The sequence below is a fragment of the Dendropsophus ebraccatus genome, chromosome 15 (assembly GCF_027789765.1).
Source record: "Dendropsophus ebraccatus isolate aDenEbr1 chromosome 15, aDenEbr1.pat, whole genome shotgun sequence".
Classification (NCBI taxonomy): Eukaryota; Metazoa; Chordata; class Amphibia; order Anura; family Hylidae; genus Dendropsophus; species Dendropsophus ebraccatus.
The window spans coordinates 33474535-33501031 of NC_091468.1; the positions used below are offsets into that span (position 1 = coordinate 33474535).

The 26497-nt window shown below is 39.7% G+C and overlaps 1 protein-coding gene across 2 annotated transcripts in view; it reads left to right on the forward strand.

The window, feature by feature from the left end:
* Window positions 1-26497, forward strand: part of CRIM1 (cysteine rich transmembrane BMP regulator 1) — a 555578-nt gene that overhangs the window by 287464 nt on the left and 241617 nt on the right. For both annotated transcript variants that reach the window (XM_069955382.1, XM_069955383.1), the window contains exon 5: window positions 3753-3874. In XM_069955382.1, coding sequence (XP_069811483.1) covers window positions 3753-3874 — 122 coding nt within the window. The remainder of the gene's footprint in view (window positions 1-3752; window positions 3875-26497) is intronic.

Sequence of the window (26497 nt, forward strand, 5' to 3'; positions counted from 1 at the left end):
CATAAAGTGGAGAAATAGGATGGTATGAGGTCACAAGTGTGGGATCTTTATGTGGTTTAGACAAGACAATTGTATGAGAGTCAAGGAATTTTTCTGGGTGGGAACCTATGATGTATATATTAGTAAAGAAGTAAGGAGGGGTACTAGTAATGGTTTAAGCATTTTGTATTATTCTGCGCTAAGGCCATCAGGGCCTGGGAGCTTTAATATTATGAAGGTCAGAAATGATATTTGCTTCCGCTCTGTCAGTAATGGGGTCTGGGAGTAAATCCCTCTGTTCCTGGCTGAGAGATGTAAGATTAGAAGAATTAAAAAGAACCCACGTTTGGGTAGAATTGTATGGGGGTTGAATATAGTTTGGTTAAAAAAGATGCCAGAATAGAGAAAATTTCACTTGTGGCAGAATGAACTCTACCCATAATGTGCTGTTTCAGTTGCGATATAATGGAACAGTTTGGTCAGCTTGGCCAAAAGTTGGTAGTCTAGGTATAGACTATGCGCCGCCAGGAGATCTGAGTGTACCTGATGTCATTTCTAACTCTGTTCCTCTTGCGGTGGATCATGTAGGAAGTGATGTGTCCCCGCAAGACCGCCTTGGAAGTGCTCCATAATAAAGAAATATAATAAAGATATTATTATTAATATTATTATTATAGGGGTGGAAGGCTCATCATTATCATCAAGAAAATTTCCCCGGTGGTGGAGATAATTATGGAAATTCTTCTAAATGGAAAAGATGAGAAGGAAACTTCCAATTTTAATGTTGTGGCATTTGAGGCGCGATAGCTTATGTAAGTTGGATTGATGCGTATTCTGACACCAAGATGGGTTCTTTAAAGGTAGATTGAACTTTTTCAAAGAGAGGATCAGAGAGTAGGAGATACTCTATCTGTGAGTACACATTATGCACTAAAGAGTAGAATGTATAGTTCCTGTCCATAGTGTGGGCCACGTGCCAGGGGTCCAAGAGGGTGAAATGTGGCATCATGGAGAGTAGGACGTGAGCTGATTTGATATCGTATGTGGCCCCTGAAGACCGGTCCAGGTGTTAGGAAAGTACCACATTAAAATCACCATCAATCACAGATCACAAGCAAAGTTGTGTTCAGTTAAGAGGATAGAAATTGGGAGTACATCAGAAAAAAATGTACATTGGGATGGTTCAGTGCGTAGAGGTTAAGTAGGGCGAAAGGTTTACTGTGTATAATAAGGTATAAGAATCTTCCCTCAGGGTCTGCACAAATGTCAGTAATAGTGTAAGGGAGAGATTGGGCAAAGCGAATGGCTACTCCTCTAGTTTTACAAGAGTAGGAGGCCATCACACATTCTTTGATCCAACCTGCTTTTACAGTACTGGGATCACCTTGTTTCCATTATGAGTCATTTATGGAAAATGAAAATGAGTCTTAAAATACAAATACAATCCAGAATAGTGTTAGTGTTCTCGTGTGGAACAATACCCTCTGTTGGTATAATCAGACACTGAGTTCTGTAGCACCTCAGCATTCTAGTCACAGTGATGTGAGAGCTGTAGGAGGAAACACGTGTGAGGTCACAGCGAGGCTGAATACGCATAATTACTCCAGTTGTGTCATTGAGAAGCTGCATCCTCTCTCGGCTGCCTTGTGATGTGCAGCTATTATAGAAATAGTCATCCCCTCCGTGTCTTCTGCTGCCAGACACAGTATGATATCAGAATTAATGGACCCTCCTATAGGTTCCAAGGTATCAGAATCACTTAGAGAACTAAATAAAAAATAGAAAATTAAATCATCTTTCATGATTCAGATAAGAATCACATCCTCCCCTGCATGTACCCTACCATGGCTTACACTGAGAATAAGTGCAGTATAAAGTACAAATGCAGCAGATGTCACTATAACCTGGGTGTTATACTATTTATTGCATCATTCCTGGTGCCCCGAATCTGTACATGTGTCTCTAACATGTTTTACGGTAGACCTAAGAGCTGAAATCCTGTGATCCAAGTGGAATGAGCATTTCTCTTAGTACGCTCACATGACAGAGATGGCAGCTCCTCGGAGCTACAAGACATGTACTGTGTAAGCTAATATTTCTAACATGGGAAATTCGTGTTTAAAAGGTATTTTATACTGCATAGGGTTAAACTTTTCATGCAGTTCTCTTAAGAGGCTTGTATAATGTGCAACTCTGCATACTTTTAGTATGTACACTTACCATCTACTGTATACTATACAACCATAAATAATGTAATATATAAGGTCACATGTTTAGCGGGTTTATGTTGAAATAGTTTTTGGAGACAACTTATTGCAAAGATTTTACATATACATTTGTAGCATTGCTATACAGCACACATGTATGGTACAGCTACATATACACATTTTTAAACATTACAAATACATGTGCATACTTACAAATTACACACACAAACATGTATCACACACATTGGCAGTGTATCGATTGATCTATCTATCTATCTATCTATCCATCCATCTAATAAAATATATATATATTACATACCTCACATGCAGTTTGTTATCACATCCCTATAGTAAAAAGGGTACCATCATAGCAGAGCGTCTGTACAGTCTCCCTTAGAGTTTCTGCCTTGATAAAGGTGCAACAGCCAAAAAGAAGCTCTTACTGCTGTAATTTTAAAGGAACATGGGCAGAAGAGGCATTTGTGGTCAAGACCTCCACACACCCTTGTTTTGTATACCCCCCATGTCTCTGCACCTTTCTGGCAGCATCTTCCCTCCCCGTCCACTACAGAACTCACCTCAGCAATTTAGCTCCCTTCTTTCTGAAATACTCTGTATTGACTGTCAGGTCAGCTGTAACTTCAAATAGAGTCAAATAATAGTACAAAATATATCATAGAGCTGACCCCTTCCCCCTCTATCATAGATAACTTATATATCATAGCTAATCATGATTCTGGGACATCCCCTTTAAGCTTGGTTCATCATTATTACATGAAGGGAGCATTGGCAGGTGAAATAGAAGAGGAACCAGTAAAGAAATAAAAGTTTTTACTAGCCAAAATGTGGAGCTTCAAATAAGATATTGTAGTAGGAGAGGAAGTGTTGAGTGGATCATCAGTCTGTTCTGTATGCATGGCATAATTTCCATCTGCATGTTTCGAACCCAGGAGGTTGTTGTTTCTTTTGTGCCGGTGCTCTTATGCATCTCCCCAGGGCCCAGTGTCTCATGTTGAAGAAGACAGAGCAAAAACAAAGCAAACACTGCCCTAAAATCTTACCACTCTGATGGGCTGTACTGAGCTGGAGGGGGTTGGAGAGTAAAAGTCAGCTCGGTTTTGTACAGTTTTGTTCTAGGTGTCTTCTTGCGACATGTATTAAAAACATAAGGGACCATATGTTTTGGTCGATGTAATGTTGACAGCACGTCCAGAAAATACTTAAGAAATGACAGCACTTATGCTTTATTCAATCAGGGTGATGCCATAATGATTGCTATTAAGACCATTGGCATATCTAATTCTAATAAGGACATAGCCATGTTCATTTCTCCTCAGTAAGGAAAGTGAATAAACCCTATTGATTTTGGCATCTCTTAGTGTACTGATTCTGTGCACTGACTAATAATGCAGAACTTGTACAAGTAATAGACTGTTTTGACATCTGCTGGCAATACCGAATGTACACTGGGGTTTCCCAATGTGTTTAATTGCTACTTAATTATTTTTGCAAGGAACTAAGTGATCTGTAGCACTGACACTCTCTCCACTTTGTGCTTATTCACAGATGTGAATGTCTCTCTGGGAACTGCAGCTTCCCTGTATGTGAAGCAGGGTCAATCCCTCGGATAGTCTCACGAGGCAATGGAACGCCAGGAAAATGCTGCGACATCTTTGAATGCGTTAATGGTAAGTGGATTTCTGCTTTCCTCTTGCGTTGATATACAATGGACCATAGGGCTAGAAAGCAGTTTTACGCATCAGCACAAAAGTTTATGGAGATTGTGTAACCAAATTAGAGGTTACCATAAGGACACCTCTCCTCAGTTCTTTAACCTTTCGGAAGGTTTACAAGTTCTGGATCTCTTTAATTAACAGTTTAAGTGAAGATTACAGTTTGCATTCAGGCAGCACATCAATGAAAAGCAGGCAGAAAAAAAAAGAGAACAGAGGAGATGCATCAAAGGTGATTTAATGATTCGTGGGCGTGGGGTTGTTCATTTATCTGATTTAATCATCCGCCAGTTGCTCTGTATTTAATTCTAAATGAATTCATTGTTGAGAACACAATTTTTCCTTCAATCCTTTGGTCAAGCTGCGAACTGTCTTATCTCTTCCCATTACCCAAATACGATCAAAAGCCACAACTAACTTTCATGCATGTAAAGATTTTTGACGTGGTTGAAGTCCAAAGAAGATAAATCCCATCAAAAGAGATCAGCCAGAGGTAGCATTATGCGATAGGACGTGGAAGCTGATATTTCTCAAATGTAGCTGAACAAATAAGGAAGCTGTGTTCCTAGAAGAGGGACTTATCATAAAACAAATCAGAGCTGTACATTGGAATAAAGGATGTTACGTTATTAACAAGGTGCTGCAAATAGCTGCAAGTCTAAATGGCACATGCCGGGAAGCATCCTGGGACCATAGGAGGAATGTGATGTCTAATGTGAACTCATCAGGGAGCATTTCTAAAGTGAACACAGTCATAATCTGTTTGTATAGTGGGGACTAGAAAAGTTTCATGGGCATTTTACCTTGGATCACTTTTACCGAAACAGCCAGGGATTAAACTAAATGAGCATTCAAAGATATGGAGTATTCAAGGACTATACATTTTCTATAACAAAGTCTATGGTATACAGTAGCTTTGGGTATCAGCATAGAAGTGTTTTACATTCACAGAAATGTGTTTCCCTATTCAGGTATGGAAGTACTTGGGGGGAATATATACTAGGATGTTCAAATACGGAATAAACAATACATTTCAAAAAGATATGCATGAAGATCCGGAGGGGTTGTGGTAAACCATTCCAGATTTCATGTCCTTCCTTCCTTCCTTACAAAAGCTTATCAACCCTGTTTCTCCAAAAATAAAACCTAGCCTGAAAATAAGCCTTTGCTTTATTGTTGCAGGGTTTTTGGAGTAGGCATGGTATATAAGCCGTAAAAATAAGTCCTAGTTACACTCTGCTCCTTCACTGCTAGGGTATGTCATGTGACATCACAAAGACAACGTACAGGCATGCCATATCTTCCAACCATCCTGGATAAGTGCCCCGCTACATCCTGCCACTGAAAAACCCACTCACCCACTCTATAGCTCCTCCCCCTGCCCGCCGAGTCCACAGATTCAGACATAATCTACAAATAGGTTAGCTCATTTCTAAATGGTATACTGTATAGATACATTTTTACCCCCCAGACAACAGGAGTTCAAAGAAAAAGCTATTCTGTGGAGTACAAGAAAGGAATCAAGCATAATATGTGACTGCATGGAAAAAATACCTACCCAAAATTAGCCCTAGCCCTTAAATAATAAAAGACCCTGTCTTATTTTCGGAGAATCACGATAGTACTGTGAGTTCTGAATCACGGGATGCTACTTATGGGTGATACAGGAGGGCATGCTTTATTGTTGAGTCTAAAAAAACAATTCCCACCAACAGGTCAACATGCCCTGATAGATCCCAAGAAAAGGCTTTGTCTAATTCAGGTAACCTATGTGTGTTTTGAACTTTGGCAGAAATGGAACTCCAATGAATCAATATTGGCCATGCAGTGTGAATGTTGCCCTATTGGCATTATAAAGTATTGACATGTCCTGTCAGCTCTTTCAGGGTATAATTCCTGTTCATAATCCTGTAATGTCAGTTGTAAGAGGAAAGTTCTGTAGGTTTTTTTTTATTTTGCAATAGATGTAATTACTTAAACTTTGAGATGTATGGAAGAAAAAGTAAAGTTTAGTAATTAAAGTCAGTGATGTTGGGTATTTAGAGATTAAACATCACCCGTCTAGTTGAGAAATAAACTAAACACAATTGCCCACAATCAAATTACTAAAAATGGCTTATCCATTGTAACCCTAAGCTCTTGTAATATTGTGTGCAGACTGTAAGGCAAATATAATAATGCTTATTTTTACAGCAAGTGAACTTGTCTGGAGCATCATGTTCTGCAGCAGTGGGTGCAGAATTTATATCACATAAACAAAAGTCTAGTTCATCCTGATTTATCACCTGGTAAAATTTAGTTCATGTTTTTGTTAATTTTGCTTAGTTCTCTATAGCACTTCACTGAAAGTACAGTTTAACATTCTCATACTTTATACAGGTCAGTACTCCCTCGCCTATATTGCCTTAGGCATTGTGCACCGTGCATCGCCCTAAAATAACAATGTGCCTAAAGTGTGTGTGTCTTCCAGTAAAAAAAAGTTGCACTAGTCGTCTGCTTGTAGGGAAATATCAGTAGATAACATAATCATGCGTCCACTTCAGTGCTACCCCCTTAACTCTGCTGCAGTATCAAGTTTTGCCGACTGATACTGGTAAAGTATGTAAGTGCCATGTGTTTTTATGTGTTTACTCTGCAGTTCTCAAAACAAACATGGGAATGCAGTATCAGGTATACTCACACATTGATTATATACTGTATCAGTAGCATATATGTATAACAGTGTACACTACACCTAACGGCTGTTTGCAACTTTACCACTGGGTTGGATAAGACCTTTTTTTTTTTTTTTTTAATACATGCAAGCACGTAAAGATGTCAATACAAACAGTTGCAGTCAGGACATGCTGGGAGTTGTAGTTTTGCAGCAGTTGGAAGGCCACAAGTTGGGGAACCCTTTTCTACATAAAGTGAAATATGATATTGTAGTTTGAAAAGCTGTCAATGAAATTGACACATCGAAACCAGCGAGTGAAAGGAGCGATCAGCTCGTTATCAAATCACCATTGATTACAATTGCTGAGTATTTATAGAGCGCTGATTGTAATTACGGGCTAAATGCTGTGGTAATTAGTCATTCTACTTACCAGTGAGAATTCCAGTTTAAATCACTTAATCCCAAAGTTTCTAAGTAAATAACTATTCTGACGTGATCAGAACAGAAGTTTTTGACAAAGCAAAGCTGAATCTTCGTTAATGAATCGCATTCAGATCCTCAAGTGCACTTGTCATCGTGAATTATCATTTTTCTAATTAAACCAAGTGTCAGCTGCCTGCATGTCTTACCTGTAATAAGACAGATGGATAGATGAACTGATGTAACATGGTCTTTCTGATATAAATATATTTTAAAGGTAGGTAATTCATTAAAGTATATGGACACCTTTGCACTGATTTTTTTAAGTTGTTAATCTGTTTCCTGAATGCAAAATTAAACGAGTTATCCAGGGATAAAAGAATTGGCATAAATCTAAAAAATAATCAATACTTTTATGCCCAACCTTCAGCTGCCATGTGCCCTGCCTACTCTCCTTGCCCCTGGTCCTCTCAGCTACTTCCTGGTTGCGGATGACATGCATTTTGCTTACACAGCAGGAGGTCAGTAAAGATCAGCTCAGATGGTAGTCAGAAGGGAAAAAAATCTTGGAGGGCAGCTCACATAGCTGGAGGAGAGAAGATACAAAGCAGTCTGCAAGAAAGAATCATGTAGGCTGTTTACAAGTGTAGGGAGAAGATAGAGCTCATGCAGTAAAAGTAAGAACTTTTTTTTCAAATAGATATCTATGGAAAAATATTTAATTTGCACTATAAAAAGTGCAAAGCAATAATTGCAAATGTTTTTCAAGTGTGTACATAGACTTTAATTGTGATCACACTCAGAGTTTTTGTGACAGGGTGTATTTTCAGGCTTAAAACAGACCTATTACGCATCAGAATGCAACTTTTTTACATCCATAATTTTTCCACTGCATTTAAACAGAAAATGCTGTGCTAGTCACAATTGAAAGGAAGTTTCAAAAAGGATTTGATTGTAAAGACAAGCGTATTTACACTATGTGAAGGTGGGGGAGGATATCAAGACGTAAAAAAAAAAAAAAAAAGTCTACATCACGTCAATTCTGCAGCAAAATCCAGGGGGTGAAATTTAGTTTTTCACCTCTGGAGACATGTCGACTATCACATTTTATTGAACAGAAAACATGTAACTATGGTCTAGTGCACACGTGCACTTGTCTGTGTTATCTCTGTTAGGAACATTCATTTATATCTCAACTAAGTATTTCATGTGACAAGATTATTAGGCTAAGACAATTACATTGACTTTTCATTAGTGGTTCAAACAACGCTATTCTACCTGTCAGGGTCAATGGAAACCTGTTGGAATATGTGAACAGTGTGAACAGTAGATGGTTGATGTACTGTAGTTTGCAAACAATCAAGGCAGAAAAATTCACTAAGCCTGAACTTTCTTTGTAACAAAACTCAGTGAGCATAAGTAATATAAAACACTAGTATAAAGTAAAAAATAATGTGAGATGCAGTTTCATGTGGGATATATATCCATTCCTAGATTCATTCTTATTAAAGGTCTAGTCAGCTTAGCGTCCTTTTACACTGGCAGACTGTCAACCAGAAGCATCGCCAGGAACGCTCCTGCAGCTTTTAATCATCCCAGGTTTGTGTGGCTGAAAAAGATAAGGGGAAACTGACAGCGCAGATATGTATATATCTGTACTGTCAGTTTCCAGATCACAACCAGCAGTGTATACTTACATCCACATTGCTTGGGATCAGGCATCTGGTTCTAAGGTCCTCCGGCCTTTGCTGCCGGCGCAAAGACTGAAGAGCCAGATACCGAATGACAAGCAGCATGGCTGGTAAGTATATCCCCATTGCCAAGAAATCTTTGTGTCTAAAAGGAGCCCTAGACTTCACAAATATTAAGAATTTGCTCAATAAATCATCCTGCTGAACAGAAACAATTTTTAAAATCACGTTTTCATGCAAAGAATTATCATTAAGGCATATATATATATATATATATATATATATATATATATATATATAGCTATAGCAGTGGCTTTCTAGGTTATCTTACTACAGCTGTAGAAAATCTCATGTTAGAATAACAGTCCATTGTGATTTTGAGAGCAGACATAGTGTAACTAATAATGATGGTACGGTAAGTAGATTGTACATCAGCATACGTCTATCACCTTACTGCATAGGAAACGAAGGTCACCTCAGGACATGAGGAAAAGGGACTTTGCGTGCACCAATGGACACAGTGACAGCTTCATACAGCCTACTGGATGTTGCATCCGTCTGGTGGCCCATTTGATTTTATTATGGGAACAGTCACCTCTTATTTTTTTTCTAGTCTGGGCAGCAGAACAAATCTATGGGAAATGGAGCCTTACAATGAGAAGCTTTATTGCTGATACAAAGCCTGAAAGCACAGCTTTTCTGTGCCTCACCCATTCTGCTGCCTTGACCACTAACGTGCTTGGTTGGTTTGATGGACAGATGAACAGCGCCAAAATGAAGATTCCAGACATTATTATATAGTTCATTTGTTTTCATTAGTGTCACAGTGATCCGCTTCTTTTTCCAGCATAGTCCTACATCCAGTGTCATCCTGTTCTATCTAAAATTGAGAGACCTGTTATAAATTGGCAATCACAGTTTTGGACTGATCAGTGATACATTCACTAGGATATGTTTTGTAGCCTTGGTAATAAACCTAATTTATTTGTTTTTTTTTTCTTTTATGGACATGTAATCACACCTGTACAAATTACAGTTAATGTGGAGCTTTACTGTTCTTCACTTTCTCTGCTCTGGTGTTACTGTTTCATGTAGTATTTTGGTGCATATATGCGTATAAATGCCAGAGCGGCATCAGACTTGGCCAACTCAATGTTGACCAAGTGTGTGTTTATATTACAGGGTTGTAGCCCTTAAAACTAATCTTTTATAGATGTGACCTTTTGTAAGTGTTTCTGAAAATCTTAATGACACAAACACATAATAGATAACTAGTAAAAAAAAAAAAAAAATGCAACAGAACACAGGAGGGCCATTCACAGATTCAGTGCAACAAAACCCAGGAGGATCATTCGCATGTTCCGTGCACAGTCCACAATTACAAATAATGTGCTACTGTATATTCATGTTAATGCCGGAAGCTCCGGAACAGTATAAATCTTTGCGCTACTGTACGGACACAACCACGCGGCTGTGTCAATAAAGTAGTGCAAAGATTTAAACCGTTTCAGAGCTTGATGACAGGAGTTATATGTAAATAAGTAAAATAATAATATAAATATGTTCTATAAGTAAATATATGTGTGTACAATAAAACTGCACCATCAAGTATGGTCACATCACTGTACACTTATTGGAAAAGGTTCTTTGTTGAGCAGCAATCCCAGAGCCTATTAGGTGAATGTATTGCATGTCTTCATGTGGACTTTGTCTGACTCAACCACAGTTGAGAACCCAAGATCAATGTAATAGTGGAAGACAGTGCTCACAGAAGCACAGCAATGTTTATTCCGATGTTACATGCTTCCATGAGTACTGTCTTCCACTATTATGGGTATCCTTGCATAGTTCCATCTTGTATGCTTATGCTGCTTAAATGTGTCACATATGACTACACCATTGTTTTATCCAATGAATGTTTCATCAAGATCAAGGTCCTCCGCAGCTATTGCCGATAGGAGAGTAATAGCCCACGCGTATTGTCTCGCTGTCACAGTCCAACGTAGAGAGAATCGTATTCCCTATTACTAGCTGTACTCTTGTTCTGTAAATTATTAGCTTCCTAAATAGATGTTACAAATTATGCATTCCAGTGTTCTTTATGAAAACCGAATCCATTATCCATTTTTCTTTGTCTCCCATCAGTGCTTGACAGCTTGCGCTACTTTAATACATCTCCCTGCGTATTGTATATTTCACCTCTATCTCCTTGTGTGTTGAAAGTAAATATAGGTTTTATTTTGCTGCTACTCACATCATCATTAATTCAGGCACTTAAGCTTCCCCCCGTGGCAATTGGCGTAAACTGTAATAACTAGTAACTTGGAATTTGCGGTTCTTCAGTGGCAGCTGTTCATCGTGATCATCCATTAGAACATACAGGATGTAATGCAAAAATAAGCGGCTGCGCCTGAAATGTTTATGTATTAACTGGATGCATTTTGTGGTTCATTTATCCTAATAACATTCATGACTGCATGGGTATGTATTACTAGTAACACAGATCAGGCAGCACTACTACCAACCCATACTGACTTTATCTTGTCTTGGTTAATTTTCCTTCTATTAATTGATGAAGCAAAGAATTCAGCAATTATAGCTCTTGTAATCCCCCTAATTGTAAATAAAAACTCTTTCTTGTTCAAGTGGGTTTTAAAGACCCCCCCCCCAGTTTCCGGGGTGCTTTGAAAAAAGAAATTGGGAATTTATTTATTTTTTTAATTACTTATTTTATCTTTTAGCTTTAAAAAGGAAAATGCTTTGCGGTTAATTATTTGTACGTTTGGGTCAGGAACATTTGTGGGATTAGTGGTTTAAATGAAAGTGAAATCCGGGCTTGGGACTACTGCTGAAAAGAAGACTTAATTGAAGAAGTGCGTCTTTATTAGCTCCCACAGCATCGGCTTCTGTCATTCAACAATTGTGTCTATTTTTGTCTCATCACAACAATATTCACAATGTTTACTCACAAGTGTTCATTTATATTGATTTTATTTTATTCTGTGACGTTTTGCATTGTAGCTGAGCTAAGTATATAGGGACTGCCGATGACCGCAACTCGAGCATGCTCAAATCCAGTTTTTTTGGCATTTGAATACCGGTGGCTGAAGAAGTTGGATGCAGCTATAGGGAATCTGGAAAAAAACATGGATGCAGCCCTCCCCCCTACATACACATGCATACTTATCTGCTATGAACATGCATGTGGGAGAGGGGAATAAGCTGCTGCCAGATAAGACTGCTGGTGATTTTTTTCCCTTTGGTACAAACCACCAGCCATCACCCCCATAAATATTAGAGTAACTGATCCCATCAAATTGGGAGGTTCAACTGCTGTTTGTCTAAAAGACCCCATACACATTGGTCAATAGTTGACCAAACCTGTTTTCAACAGAACTGGCGATCAATTTAATGTGTCGGAGGTTAGAAGAAGAACCAGTTGATGTTGGGAAAGAGAAGGGCTGGATGTTTTTAGGAGATCTCCATATCTGGCAATGGCTCCCCTCCCCTCTCCCTATGTAGAGGGAACACTTGGCATAGGAACACTTGGCCAAACATGTTTGAAGCTATGTGAAATGAGAATTGCATGTAAGGGTCATTAAGTACACTCGCATTTTATAGGGGAATAAAACTTTATATTTTGAATTTACATGGGTATGGTTCTGTTCACACGTAATGAGTCCCTGTAATCTTGATGCACTTTAAAACATGCTTCCCACATAGGAGTTTAGTAAGTCTCCCGTATGCCAGATGCATGTTGTTTTGGCCCTTTTTGGGGTGGTATGCATTAGTATACTATAGTTTACTATACCTTTCTAAGCAGATAATTGTCTCCCTCTCATTATACTTTTTTTTTTTTTAACTATACAAATCACTTGCCGTAGTTGTGTTTCTGTGACGTACATTTCATATGTTGGCGCCTTTCTTATTTCTCACCATGTGCTCATAATATAGGGAATAGCATAAGGAGAATCCAAAATGTGATCCTAGACCCGTGTTTTGTTTTGTTTTTGTCCAGAGCTGCATAGTAAAACCATGGGTATACCCCCGCCTGATCAAGATACATTTTAATGAAATAATTCTCCCTTGGCATGCTGTTAGTATCTCTTCAGCTTAGAAATATTTATGAGAAACATTGTTGACAGGTGTTCTCACTACATTTTCTATCATTATATCGAGATTCCGGTGTAATGCAGGTGCTATGCTGCTACAAATGCTACCCACAAGTGTCTCTTACAGTTGCTGCTTCTTGTGCAATAACCATCAATTCCTGGTTGTTGTATCATTCACATACTGATTTATATAGAGCATTCTACTGTTAGGATGTATTAGGAGTGTTATACTACTACTAATCTCATTTTGTATGGCATTGTGGAGGGCTTTAGGTTGGGAGGGGATGTGAGGAGGAGCCATTACAGCCCTCAGCAGCCTGGGAAAGGATCTTTAAGGCTTTAATCCAGCGTTCCGTGCACAGTCCGTGTATACAGATAATCAGAACTCCCTGCATCGTGTATCATTATGATGCCAGGAACTCCAAAACAGTTTAAAGGGGTACTTCGGCGCTGATTAAAAAAAAAATCATTCAATCATAAACATATTTTTAACATTTACCATCCCTCCTAAGTCTGTCTCAGTTTTAATTCCCTGCTGTTTGCAGGTCCCTGAAGCTCCAGTCGGTGTCTTCATTTTTTCTTTGCTTCCTGGTTTAGGCTTTCCCATGATGCACTTTGTCTTCTGTGATGTCTAACCGACTCTCTAAAACTGTTAGATGGCTTACATCTTGCTCAGCCAATCAGAGCTGAGCAACCTGAGTCATCTGATAAAGGGAGACTGGCCTAAAAGGGCTAAGACCCACCTTCCTCTTGATGATGTCATTGTCACAAAATGGCTGCCACAGAGCAGCCTGGGGTCAACAGTCATTAGGTAAAAATGAGCTTGCTTCACTTCCTGGCGGTGGTGGTGGTGGTGGTGGGGGGGGGGGGGGGTTGAAGGGGGAAAAGATAGGGAAGGTGGGCAAATAGGTGATTGAAGCATATTACAAAGTTATGTGTATCTCAGTGCAGTACTGTGAAGATGTCAACGGTTTTAGAGATCCTGGCATCATATGGATACAATCCATTCCATTGCATATTGTCCATATATATAAATGGACTATGCACGAAATGTAGGAATAAGGCCTAACACTTTTCACCAGAGAAGCAGTACTAGCAATTTGGAACATGAATTGCAGATTACAGATTTCCAGATTTTATCCATACAATTTCTCCCAATTATTCTCAACATAATAGTAAGCTTCCATATGGTTCCTAATTTTTTTACAACAATGCATTAAGAATTGGAATAGCTACAATTGAATAGTATCATGCAGTTTGCCCATCGATACGTCTGCAATGTAAAAACTCCTCACTACGCAATATTTCTCGCTGGCTTACAGACATGTTTAAGGATGACATGAGTCTGACCCTTTGCTTTAAAACTTACAGTACAATAGTGCGCTAGGTGCAAGACAGAGCATTGCATTGCAGTTAATAATCGAGATAAGTGTACGCTATACAACTTGACATCTCCGCAAGGTCAATACATTTTTTTTCCTCAGTTTTTTTTTAAGTATAAATAATTAGAACTATGATTTTTTTCCCCCAATAGAGATGTTAGGTAAAGATTTGGTATAAATTCCTCCTGATTTTCTATGTAACTTTGTTTTATAGAGTTTTTATAATGAGGGGACTTAGTACGAGCAGCTTACACCGTAGGGGAAAATAAATAGATGATATAGAGCGAGCAGAGCTAGCAGCACCATAATAAAATAGGAACGCACCTAGTTAGTATTCTGCTGACATTGGCACGGACGTGGCCTAGCTGCGTTGATGTGTCCATTCTCAGCCTTGTTTCCCTTGTATCGTGTAGTCTCAGGCTGCCTCTACACTTCGTCTCCACAAATGTTAAACACCACAAACTATGTATGTTAAAGGATTTGTGTTGAAGCCTTGAATTTTGCCTAAGGGCTTGGTTTCAGAATCACAGCAATGTTTTGTTCACTGACATTAAACAGGAGAACAAGGATATTTGTAAAGTTTACCATACACTTTGTACACCCCGGTGAACTTTGCTTTTCTCTTGTATCCGTTGTTTCATAAATACTACATGTGGTTGATGAATATTTGCTCATGCAACACCCTTGGCCAATTTTACTTTCTCCTGAATGACTTTTTGTGAACTCAGCTGTAGCACTAGTATCAATACAGGGCAGAAGAGAACTCCGAGAGCGACCAGTGCATACTGTAGGTCAGTACAGTGGGGCATATTATTATTGGTTCTCAGTTCATAGGAATAACCAATGAATAGGCCACCAAAGAACAAGACACTTTACATGCATTTTTATTTCTCCTCAATGCTTTATCGCCTCTACTACTTTACAATTCAGCCATTGTAAGCACAGTCCATCAGGTCTTTGGGGTAAACAGTGAAGCAAGATTTGTGCTTTAATGGGGAGGTCTCTTTCTCTCCTGATATTTTATCTCTAGTCCTCCATATAATTATTTGAAGAGGGTCACTATAGAAAGAAATGATGTTGGTTATTGGTAGAGCCAATTGTAAGGCAGTTCTGATGAGCATTTAGATCAGGGATGGGGAGGGCAGAAGGGTCCTCATCCCTGATTTAGATCTACAGAGAGAAAACATATTAAAGAGTTGTTCTATATGGAGACCAGAGGCCAGATCTGTGGATATGTTTTGCCTGCAGGTAAATTATAGTATTTTGACCATTCAGATTAATAGCTGACCAGGGTGTTGATCCAATTTCTGGCTTATAGACATACAAGTTTCCTGAAAGGCAATAAAGTCAAATGTCCAACCCTCCAGCATCAATAGGCCTTTGTTCTCGCAATTAATTCCTGGTAAAAAAGATTACATGCACCTATTTTGGCTGAAAATTCTAGCAGTTATATCTGCATATATGCCAAATGACTGATGTCTGCAGTGAATAGGTCCAGTGACCACATATCGGTAAATGGATACCTGATACTTAATTTTCATTCTGCCAAAACACTCATTGTGGCATTGACGCCACAAGACCAACGAAGGGGCCCAGTGGTATCTGACACAAAGTATTGAGGCCATATTACATAGCAAGATATTAAGTTTAAAGCAAGCGCCTTGTTCCCCTCTCACTGTCTGTGCTATTACACACTCAAACACCGAGCAGAGAGCTGCTGTAGGGGCTGCCCACACTATCATTAGATCATTTGGGCTGCCCAGTAAAGTCAGCGGCTGCCTGCTACTATATGAAGTGGTGCGCAGCAGGCCATTGCTGATATGAAATGTGTTACAAGACCTTGATCAGCTGACATTGTGCATGTTGGCTGATTGTGGTCTTTTAACATGAGCTATTACACCAAACAATTATCGGTCCGGATGGACCGCACTGTCTCTACTGGCTTGCGTTCTACTCATAGTGTATCCTAGTGCCATCTGGGTAAGTAATGTATACCATCCACCATTCAATTCACCAAGTGAAAAACATGATTTGTTGATCCATGACCTATTGGCTTCTACTTTTCTGCAGTAATATCAGTGGCCGTTACACGCCTTTGATTCTGTGGTTTCCCTACTGGACTCCACTTCATATTCTTGAAGATCCCGATTGTTAAGTATTGCTTTCAGATGAAAAAGGGAGTAACAGTGGAGACTGACTTTCTGACTTAGGAAAACAAATGTTGTTTGGTTACATGCTTCACATGTTTTCTTTTCCTGTTCACAAATCAATAGCTAAAATTACAGCCAAGAAAGCTGAAAGGAGAAATAGCACAGACAGGCGCGCAGTGCTGCCATTTTGGCAGGTGTTTGCGATACATAACAGAACCTATTATTTTGAAGTGTAAATGTATATTAAACACAGACCAGTTTCTTACATTAGTAGAAATTCTTTTGTAACAGAAAATGGCATTGCCGCTTCTATTATAAGAGGAATAGCAAATACAAAAAGAGAAAAAAAATCAATTACTGCTTCTACAGCATTTCACATGTAAGGCATTATGGACAAACGATGATACTTTTTATATAGATTTATTCTGTTCCATTTCCATGCAAATGACAGCTGAAAGCTAGCGTTTATTACAGAAAATAGGGGCCGTGCTGCATATTTTTTTTATGGTGTAATACTTACAAGTAGAACTGTAATGTAGAGAAGGAACCTCACAAAGAGAGAACTTTGTAATATTAAAGGGGTACTCCAGTCAAAAACAAAAAAATCCAGTTCAGGCAGGGGTTGGCGGGGGAACATAATAAAGAATGTATACTTATGCGTCCCTATGCCCCCGCAGCACAGTCACAGGCTCACGGACCCCTGCCAGAAATAAATTCCCTGGCTTCCTGCTATGACCCAGCTTATTGATTGCCCGCTCAACCAGGCCCGTGACAGCATCTTTTTGCCCCCCCCTAGTCCCTGACTGGCTTAGCGGGCCATCCATCAACCGTGTTATGACATTGCAGGGAGGATTCTGGGGATGCTTTAATGTGTGGGTACGGGTATCGGTAAGTAAACATTTTTTATTGTGTTCCCCTGCCTGCAATGTATTTTTTGTTTTTGCCTGGAGTACACCTTTAGGCTATTTCACAAGCTGTACAAACAGTGGCCGTTTCCCATGAACGGCCAATGTTTAACACTACATAATGCCGGAATTAATGGGCCTCCTTGCCTGTCAATCATCCTTGCACTGTGTGCCGCCATTTCCTGGTGGTAATATAGCTTACAAAGGAATATTCCAAATACTATTTTAATTTCTTCTAGTGCCACAACACATACCCACTTACCTAGGTCCCCTAGGGCTTGCCCTATAAAGACATCCCCCCCTCCTTGTAGCTCTGACTGCTACTTCCAAGATGGACTGCTTAGCCAACCACTAGCTGAGACAGGACACTGCTAGTTTTATAATGTGCTATTTGCACACTGTGCTACAAAAAAATGCAGTGTGAACCTAGCCTCCTCTTCTTACAGGCCTCTCTTCTATGAGGCCTTTTTCCTTTTTTTTTTTTCTTCACTGATAGAAAAGCTGCCGATCCCACCTTGGCGCTCATCTTCACCAATCATCTTTAGCAGAAGCAGCACTTTCCTGGAGAGGAGTCACAGACTTCAGCAGCCATTTCTTAGAAGCAGCTGCGTAACCTGAAGGTTACATTCGTCTAAATGATTGCCATGTCTAATCAGTCTTTCTATCTAGAGATAAAATAATTACCAATTACAAGTGGATGGTAATGAATGTATTGGGAAATTAATTTTGCCTCTAAGATGTTTAAAGGGGCAGCACCTCCTACTCAAGCATGAAATGTGTATTGGTGGTAAGAAGATTTGCAAAATCTTATCCTTGATTTTATACAGTGGTTATCTTTACTTCTGTTACATTTGTTGATCTTGTATTGAATTAGTGTGTGTATTGTAAGTCTGCACATTACACAGATCTTGTTTTCTGGACCCATGGGCTCATTCACACGTTTAGTACCAAGTTTTACAAATCGGCAACTACGGACAGAAGCTAGGACCTATTCATTCTTATTGGGCTATTTATAAGTCTTTAACTTTACAGATCCGAGAATAGCCTGTAGTTATTCACGGATTGTCCCATAAAGTATATTGGAGCATCCATAATTTGCAGACTTTACGAAAGTATTGTCCGCAAAATACGGATCTGTAATTTTCATGTCACAAGAGTCGCTTTTCCTTGCATATTAACAAGCGACTTCCCACTTTTACAGATCTGCATTGCGGGCATAATAAGATTGCGGATTGCGGGCATAATATATTGTCCTAAAACATTTCAGAAACGTGTCGATGCAGCCTTATTTCAGTATTGTCCGCAAATCACAAAGCTCCCATAAACTGATTAGAGATCCATATAACTTCGGACAGTGTTAACAGTCCAATGGAAATCAATAGGCTTTAAATTTGTCCAATATTGCATATTCAAAATCACGGACAAACTTACGGAATATATATATAAGGCCTATGTGTTGGGACCTCAAATTCTGGTAACCTGAGTGACTGACAGCGGGGGAGTAGCTTTAAGAGGTGCAGAGGTTGTGGTTGCACCAGGACCCTGGAGCCATAGGAAATCAATGCTGTGGTATATTAATTCACAGTGCAGACGTTGCTTTCAGGCCTAGGTGCTTCAAGTTATGCTTCTGGACTTCTATATTACACTGCTGCTTTTATTTGCTGCAGTTCTTGGGAAATTGATGATTTAACTCTTTGATTTGCTGATCATTCAGTTTACAGTGATTGTAATCCTGTTGCTTTAGCTGTGATATATGAACCTCTAGACTAGCATATTGTCAATTATATACCAAGCCATAAATCACTAATCCGATGTAGGTCAGGCATTGTATGTGCATGTGATATATATATATATATATATATAATAATTGTTTTTCCAACTACAAACTTTTTCCAATTATAATTAAAGCTTCATCTACAAAATATTGATTTTACAGAACCTTTCCTTTAAAGTATATACCTGTACCTTATTCCTCCCAAACCTTATTACAACAGTGTGATGCAGCTATTCTTCATTACGGCCAGCGTTGAATAATATGTGGTAACCTTTAATCTTCTTGATAGATCTGACCTTTTGTTAGAGTTCCCAAGTATTAAGAACTTTATGATTGCCACCGCTTATAAATGAACTTGCCGTCAAAAGTATTGATTGTCATTACAGATTTAACTTTACATTCATTATGGCACCTCTTGCTGGCTTCCAATGTCAGAAAAGGTTTTTACCACCCCGCACTTCACAGATATATTTCCACTCTAGTTGTTGGCACTTGGACTGTGATCATGATCGGCTTTAATGACTTTTAACTTTTGTGTCGGGAGAGGAAGTTTAGTAAAATAAAATTGTTAAAGCTGATGCTTTCTTGTTTAGGCAGCACAGTAATCATCTTTTGTAAGATGATAACAATTGTTCTGCTAGTCTGGGGACAACATACTGTACTTGCCAACACTACCAATATTGCCAGGACAGTTATGCAAATTGGAATGGGTGGACCTAGAGGGGGCGGGGCCTAGGCCTCTAGATAGGCCCTGCCCAATGGCTGCAGGGGACGGGTCCTAGATGTCATAATGGCACGGACGGTGCAGATGTGGGTGGAGATATGGGATGCCATTAAGCCCCGCCCCTATGGCCCTTTCCACTAATAATAACATGCATTTTTGAGGGGAGAGATCACCAAGAAATACTTTATACGGTAAGATATGAAATGTCCAGAATATAAGCTTAAAGGGGTGCTCCAGCATGGGGGCACTTTTTAAGTGGGACCGGGGAGGAGGTGGCTGAAATAAAAGACGTCCACTCACCTGCCCGGTTCCAGCAGCGGGTCACTCATCGCGGCGCTCCAGTACCCGGTTCCCGGCCGCTTCCTGGTGTCCGCAGCCACCCGAGACGCTATGTTTCAGGGCCGCTCAGCCACTGAGTGATGGAGGCGGGATCCGAGCGGACTTCAAACGTATCCCGCCTCCTTCACTGAGTGGCTGAGCGATGAGTGACCCGCCGCTGGAACCGTGGAGGTGATTGGACGTCTTTTATTTCAGCCACCTCCTCCACGGTCCCCCCCAGAAAGTGCCCCCATGCTGGAGCACCCCTTTAAGGCAATCCTTCCACACAGTATTTTACTCAGTATTTGGATCAGTATGTCGCAACCAAAACCAGGAGTGGATTGAAAACACAGAAAGGCTATGGTCACACGTGTGAATCTGACCTAAGTGATCTCACCCAGGGCTTTAAACACCATTGTGACTACAGCTTTATCCTGCCTTAAAGTGTCACTGTCGTTATAACTTTCAAAATCTAAATCAACATGAGATGTGATATGAAGTAAGTTTGCAATATACATTGATTCATTGAGTCTCCAGAAGGCAGATTCCCTGTATTTTTAGAAAAAACAGTCAATAAGTGCCATGTTTTCCATGATAACTAAAAAAAAATGATGAATGTAAATTGCTGATTTGCTTTATATCACAATTTGATTTAAACTTTGAAAGTTATAACAACAGTGACACTCTAAGTGCTTTTTTATTTTTAAGGCTGTGGAGAGACCTAAAAATACCAGATCTCCTCCCCTCTGTCTTTGCAGACACCATTGACAATAGGCTGTACCCACCAATTTTGTAAAAAACTGAAATTTAAATTTTAGCTTACAGAGCAGATATCTGCTGAAAATGTTGTGTCCCAGATATATTACGGCCAGGTGCAGTGCAAATCCACATGTTCAGATGGCAGCTTATCCTGAAATGTTACCTGAAACTACTCTATAGACTTTAAATTCCTCAATACACTCAAAAATTTGCTGTCAGTGATTGAGGAGACTCTTGCTTTTCTTCACATGAAATGAATAGGTTTAAAGGGGCTTTCCATGGCTTTATTTTTGATAGCCTATGCTCAGGCTAGGCAAATCAATATCTGATCATTGAAGTGCCGACATCCAACAACCAAGCTGATCAGCAGTTCTTTCAAAGCTACTGAGCCCAGATGTACAGTAATCCAGCACTGCCTCTGGCTCCGTTCACAGTGGTCATCTAAGGACAGTGGTTTTGCTAAACAGATGATTGTGGGGTATGGGCACCCCATCAGTCACATATTAAAGGCCTGTCCTGAGAATAGGCCATAATTTAAAAGTCCCAGAAAACCCCTTTAATACAGCTGACGATTGAACGAGTTGTTCTAAGTCTGTTTGGGTCCATGTAGGTCGAAGGTTGTAAACACTGTTTATGCATGTAGTACTCAAAATCTGTAATGTAGACTGTGCAGACAGGACAAAATAACAGCAGGCCTGTCGCTGCTCATGGTCCCGAGGAAATTGCTGCTTTCATTGACTTTTCACACTATACAAGGCTCTTACATACATTCCTCACATTGTTTTACAGCATTTGACTTCTGTCACCTTATATTACAGGCTAACTAGGGTATGGCTGTCCTTTCTTCCAGCACCTTCTACATGAGCGCCCCCTGGCATGTTTTTCCTAAAGAGTTCTGTCCGTTATTACCCCCCAATGTACTCATTAGTATCGTAATTCATCACAGATCCCTGTCCTAGGCCGTTATATCACAGCTGTTTTCCTGTGTTGTAGGGGGACCTGCAGACTCCCTCCAAGTATAGGGACCAGCCTCAACAACGACCTTAGCCTCTTATATTTTACGCTATTCTTTATTTTTATGTAACCGATTAACTACTTACCTAGTATAAATGAGATGATATTTCTAATCCTGAACCTGTTGTTATGTGGGTACAAGAAGCACATATTGTATACACTGGTTTCCTCTAAGTCAGTTCTGACATATGCAAATTACTGTGAAGAAGACAGATTAGTGCCAGAATTCACATTTGTCATTGTATTTATATTAGACTCTAAAGCCTGTATTAACCTTATTGGAGAAAATGAATAGTTCATTAGTGGCGCCCAGATTTTACAGTATCGTAGACTAGGTTTGGCATGGCTTCACTTCAGCAACAATACGAGTCCCTCTTGGAATATTTGCTCCTTTTATCTTGATCTGGGAGGCATCTGTGTAGGCAGCAATTACTGTCATCACAACATCATTTAAATTATATTTTGTGCTGAAGAATGTTAAGTCATTATTTTAATAACTCTGTCAATTTCTAGGGAGCCGCTTCCTTTACACAAGACCGATTGGTATTGTATAAAAGGGACATAGTGTCCCATTAGTACCATTTCTAATAATGAAGGGTAAAGGGTGGCAAGATTGCTTTACTGCAAACCATTTCACCCATTGCATGCCAGCTGTAACTGAATAATTAATAAGAGAGAGATGATAAACACAGAACTGCAATCATGAGAGTGACTACCAGGATAGCAGGCATAGTAGCTTAGGGAGAGAAATTAAAGAAGCAGTTTACAAATCTTTTTTTTTATCTGACCACCCACACCCCCACCCAGCTGCGCTCTGGCGCCTATACTCACCACAGGTGATCTGTGTCTCGCAGCACGGCTACGTTCTGGTCCTGCGGTGCCTTTCAAATCTGGCGCACGCTCACGTGACCCCACTTCTGTCTCCTGTGATTGAAGGCCAGACGTCACGCTCTCCCATAGAGAATGCATTGGAAAGCATGACTTCCGGCCATCAATCACAGGAGACACATGGGGTCACAGGAGCGTGTGATGTGAGCGTGCGCTGGATTTGAACGGCACCGCGGGACTGGAACGAAGCCGCTTCATGGCTGTGGTGAGTATACGCATCAGCGAGCTGCAGGGGGCATATAAAACATTTTTTTGAACTGCTACTTTAATTGTGGAGGATTTTTTTTTGCACCATGTTTTTATAACTAATAAGATTTAACCATACTCAAATAAAGTAAGTACTGTACATGGACCCCCTCACTTAGCATCTCTTAGCGAATCTGCACAGTGTATTGTTAAAGGCAATGCAATGTTTTTATAATGCAAAAAAAAAAAAAATCCCATAGGTCTTTTTTAAAAATGTTATCCAGTTTCTCATGTACAGCCTGCATGTTTTCACATTGAGCACTGGCTTTTATGTCTCTTTCACAGTGAAATCTGAATTCCTGATGACTCCAGACCCTTTCCCTCTTATCCACCAGAATGATCTCCTAAGATCCTTTATAACCACATAGATCAAATGTCAAACTCATCAGCACCAAATACCACCAAAATTATTCCAAACAGCTAAATATAGGTTGTAAACCAACATCACAAAACAGCCATTGATAATGTTCCACTTTAGTGTAAAAGAAAATACTGCTCCAAATGAAGTAAATCATCACCTTAGTTTAGCAAGTAGTAAATCAACACCACAGTGTAGCAATAATTATTTCTCTACCAGTAGTTAACCCAAATATCACAATGCAGCAGTCCTGTCCCCCATTTCCCCTGTCTAGCCACTTGGCAGTATTTATACCTTCCTATCCCCCCACCCCCCTTTACCAAAGACACATTTAGACACTAATAGCAACACTTACCCCTCTCCAGTAGAATGGGCAGCAGAGGAAATCATCATATATTCAAGTAGCTCAGAAGATATGGAGGCACGGTAGCACCTCTGCAGTAGCCACTCAGCAGCTACCCTTCACTCTTCACACTCATTTGTAGTGAGTGGTTGAAGGACCTGTGAGATCTAAGTCACCTGACAATGACATTATCACAAGCCCTTTACCAACCCTAACTACGAGGCCTACGTTGATAATGTAGAGTACAGTGTAGTCTCTGCTTTGAAGTCCTCTGTTGTGTGCTGATGCCATAGCACAGACAGGGACCTTACACCTTATCAGCTGTGTCTCACAGTTTGAGAGGCCCATAATATAGATCACTGAAATCCTTTGGTTGTCCGCGTGTCCTGTTGAAGTCAGCGGCGGTCTGTTACACATAGTGACAAGTTGCTGTCAAAATCAGGCCATTTCCAAAGATTGAAAGCCCACGATCAGCCGATATCATGCATGCCAGCTGATTGTGGTCTTTTAACATGCCCTAATACACCAAACAATTCTGGCCGATAATCATTTGGTTTAATAGGGCCTTAACACCTACGTTTTCCCTTACAAAGCTCACCCCTGAGCCAACCCTAAATAGAGTTGGGCCAATATGTTTCCTATCATTTTCAGTTTTTTTTAAATTAGGGTACATTTACCTTGGACTGGTGCAGTACATTATAATAGCAGAAATCTCTTATAGCACAGCATTAAAGCAGTAAGTAAAGTTGTCTTCCAGCTCAGTCAGTATGTTGCAGTCTGCTGAGTCTGAATTGTTCGGATTAGAAGTGATCTATTTATAAAATCCTGACTTTATCGCGGCCATTCTACAAACACTATTACCAGCTTAATTGCATTTCTCATAGTGCCAAGTTCTGGTATCATTATTGCTCCGAGACAGAATCCCTTCTCCATGCAATGCTCAATCCTCTTCATGTCTGATGTCACCTCCCTATGTGAAAATGCATTTTGTTAGTGCTTAGATGGTGTGGATAATGTACAGAGTGAAATAATGTAGTATTTACTTTGTATTTTACATAGTTAACATTTTTAATTGTGGTTCATTTTCCTGTATTCTTTTCTCACAACTATAAATTCCTTCCCTAATTGTAACATGAGGAATATATTCATTTATTGCTGGGGCTAAAAATGATTGTTATTGTTATAATATTATAATAGAGACTTCTTGTCAGATGAAATTTCTGCCTTAAATGGCAGATCACATTACAGCCGCTTTGTGGATTACAACCATTAATGTAGTGTATTTCTCATAATTATATGAGTCGTGAACTATAGGTTTGCTGTAAGCTGTGATACCTTTTAAGCAACTCAACATGGGAGCTCGCCCTATTGTGGAATTTCTTGGTACACTTGATAGAACTGATGTCTATAATAATAGGTTGTGTGAGTCCAGCCTGAAATTCTATAACACTATCTATGTATAATATGTATTATAACTGGGAAATAGACTTCCATTTTTATTACAGCATGTTGAATATGGGCCATCTTCATTACACAGTCAATTCACATTCAATCCTAAAATTTAAAGCACCACACAATTTCCTTGATTTATGAAGTGCCTATTCATTCATTTATTCTTTCAGCTGAATACATATAGCTTTAAAAATGTGAGTTATAGTTTGGTTTAAATAGCAGATCTTTTTCACATAAGACTCACATGTGCCAAAACACTATAGTGTTGGCCACTAGGTGAGGGACTTCCCTGTAATCTGCTGTCCACAGCCTGTTAGGGGAAATCTGTCTCAAGTAACAGACACGTCAAGACAAAACACAGTAAGTGTATTTGTGAAGGACAGAGAGTTTGCCTGAACTGTGTGTACTGCAAGGTGGGCCACTTCCTGAAATGTAAATCAAGGCTTCCCTGTCATTATTCACTACTGGTTAAACTTAGGGCAGCTGTCTCTTGTATAAATATCTAATTCTGTATGTCCTTTTCTAAAGAACAGCAACAATTTTTTTTCTGGTATTTTAATTTTCCATCAAGAGGGTCACTTTTAGTACCCTGTACATTGTATTGGTCTCATATGGTGCCTTGTGGAGTCAGGAGAGAACCATGATGTACACTGAACAGTTATGTATGAGCCCCTTTGTTCTGAGAACCATGTCAGGAGGAAGCTCTTTTCTTCTGAACATTCTCAGCAATGTCTATAATCTATAGAGGTCTATATCTCAGTAGTTAGTAGACCTCTGCTCCTTGTTTTCCTGTCTCCTCTGTTTTTGTGACCAGTAGTTATCCCTGGGTTCTACATATCGCAAGAGGCACTTCACAGTCCATGTGCAATGTGCATGTGAAGGGTCTGGGCGGGTTGAAGCTGAGAATTGGTTCCTGAGCTGTCTGCGCTTGTCATGCCTCAGGAATTCACAACAGACAAGGAGAGAGAGTGGAAATCAGACACAAGTTATCCTGCCAGAGACAGCCTATAGTCTTTGCAGCACAGACAGTTCTGCATTCTTGTGGTTTCCCAACCTGTTCTCCCTAATATGCCATGGTTTGTTCAAACAAGAGGGAAGAGGAAACTGGCTTAGTTTATCCATACCATCTCAGATTACAAATATGAAAATATTTCACCTTGCTTCACTTAACTCCTTCTCTACCACCGGGCCCAGAAGCTATTTGCCCTGATAAGTCGAAAGAAAGCAGAGAGAAAACAATAAAACACATTCAGCAATAGGTACAGATTTCTGTTATGGTAGCCACCATAATTGTGATGTCACACACTCTACCAAGAGTACAGGAGGTTGGCTGAGTATAGATTTACACCGACGCCTCCTGTCCACATGGGCATAGGAAGGCTGGTA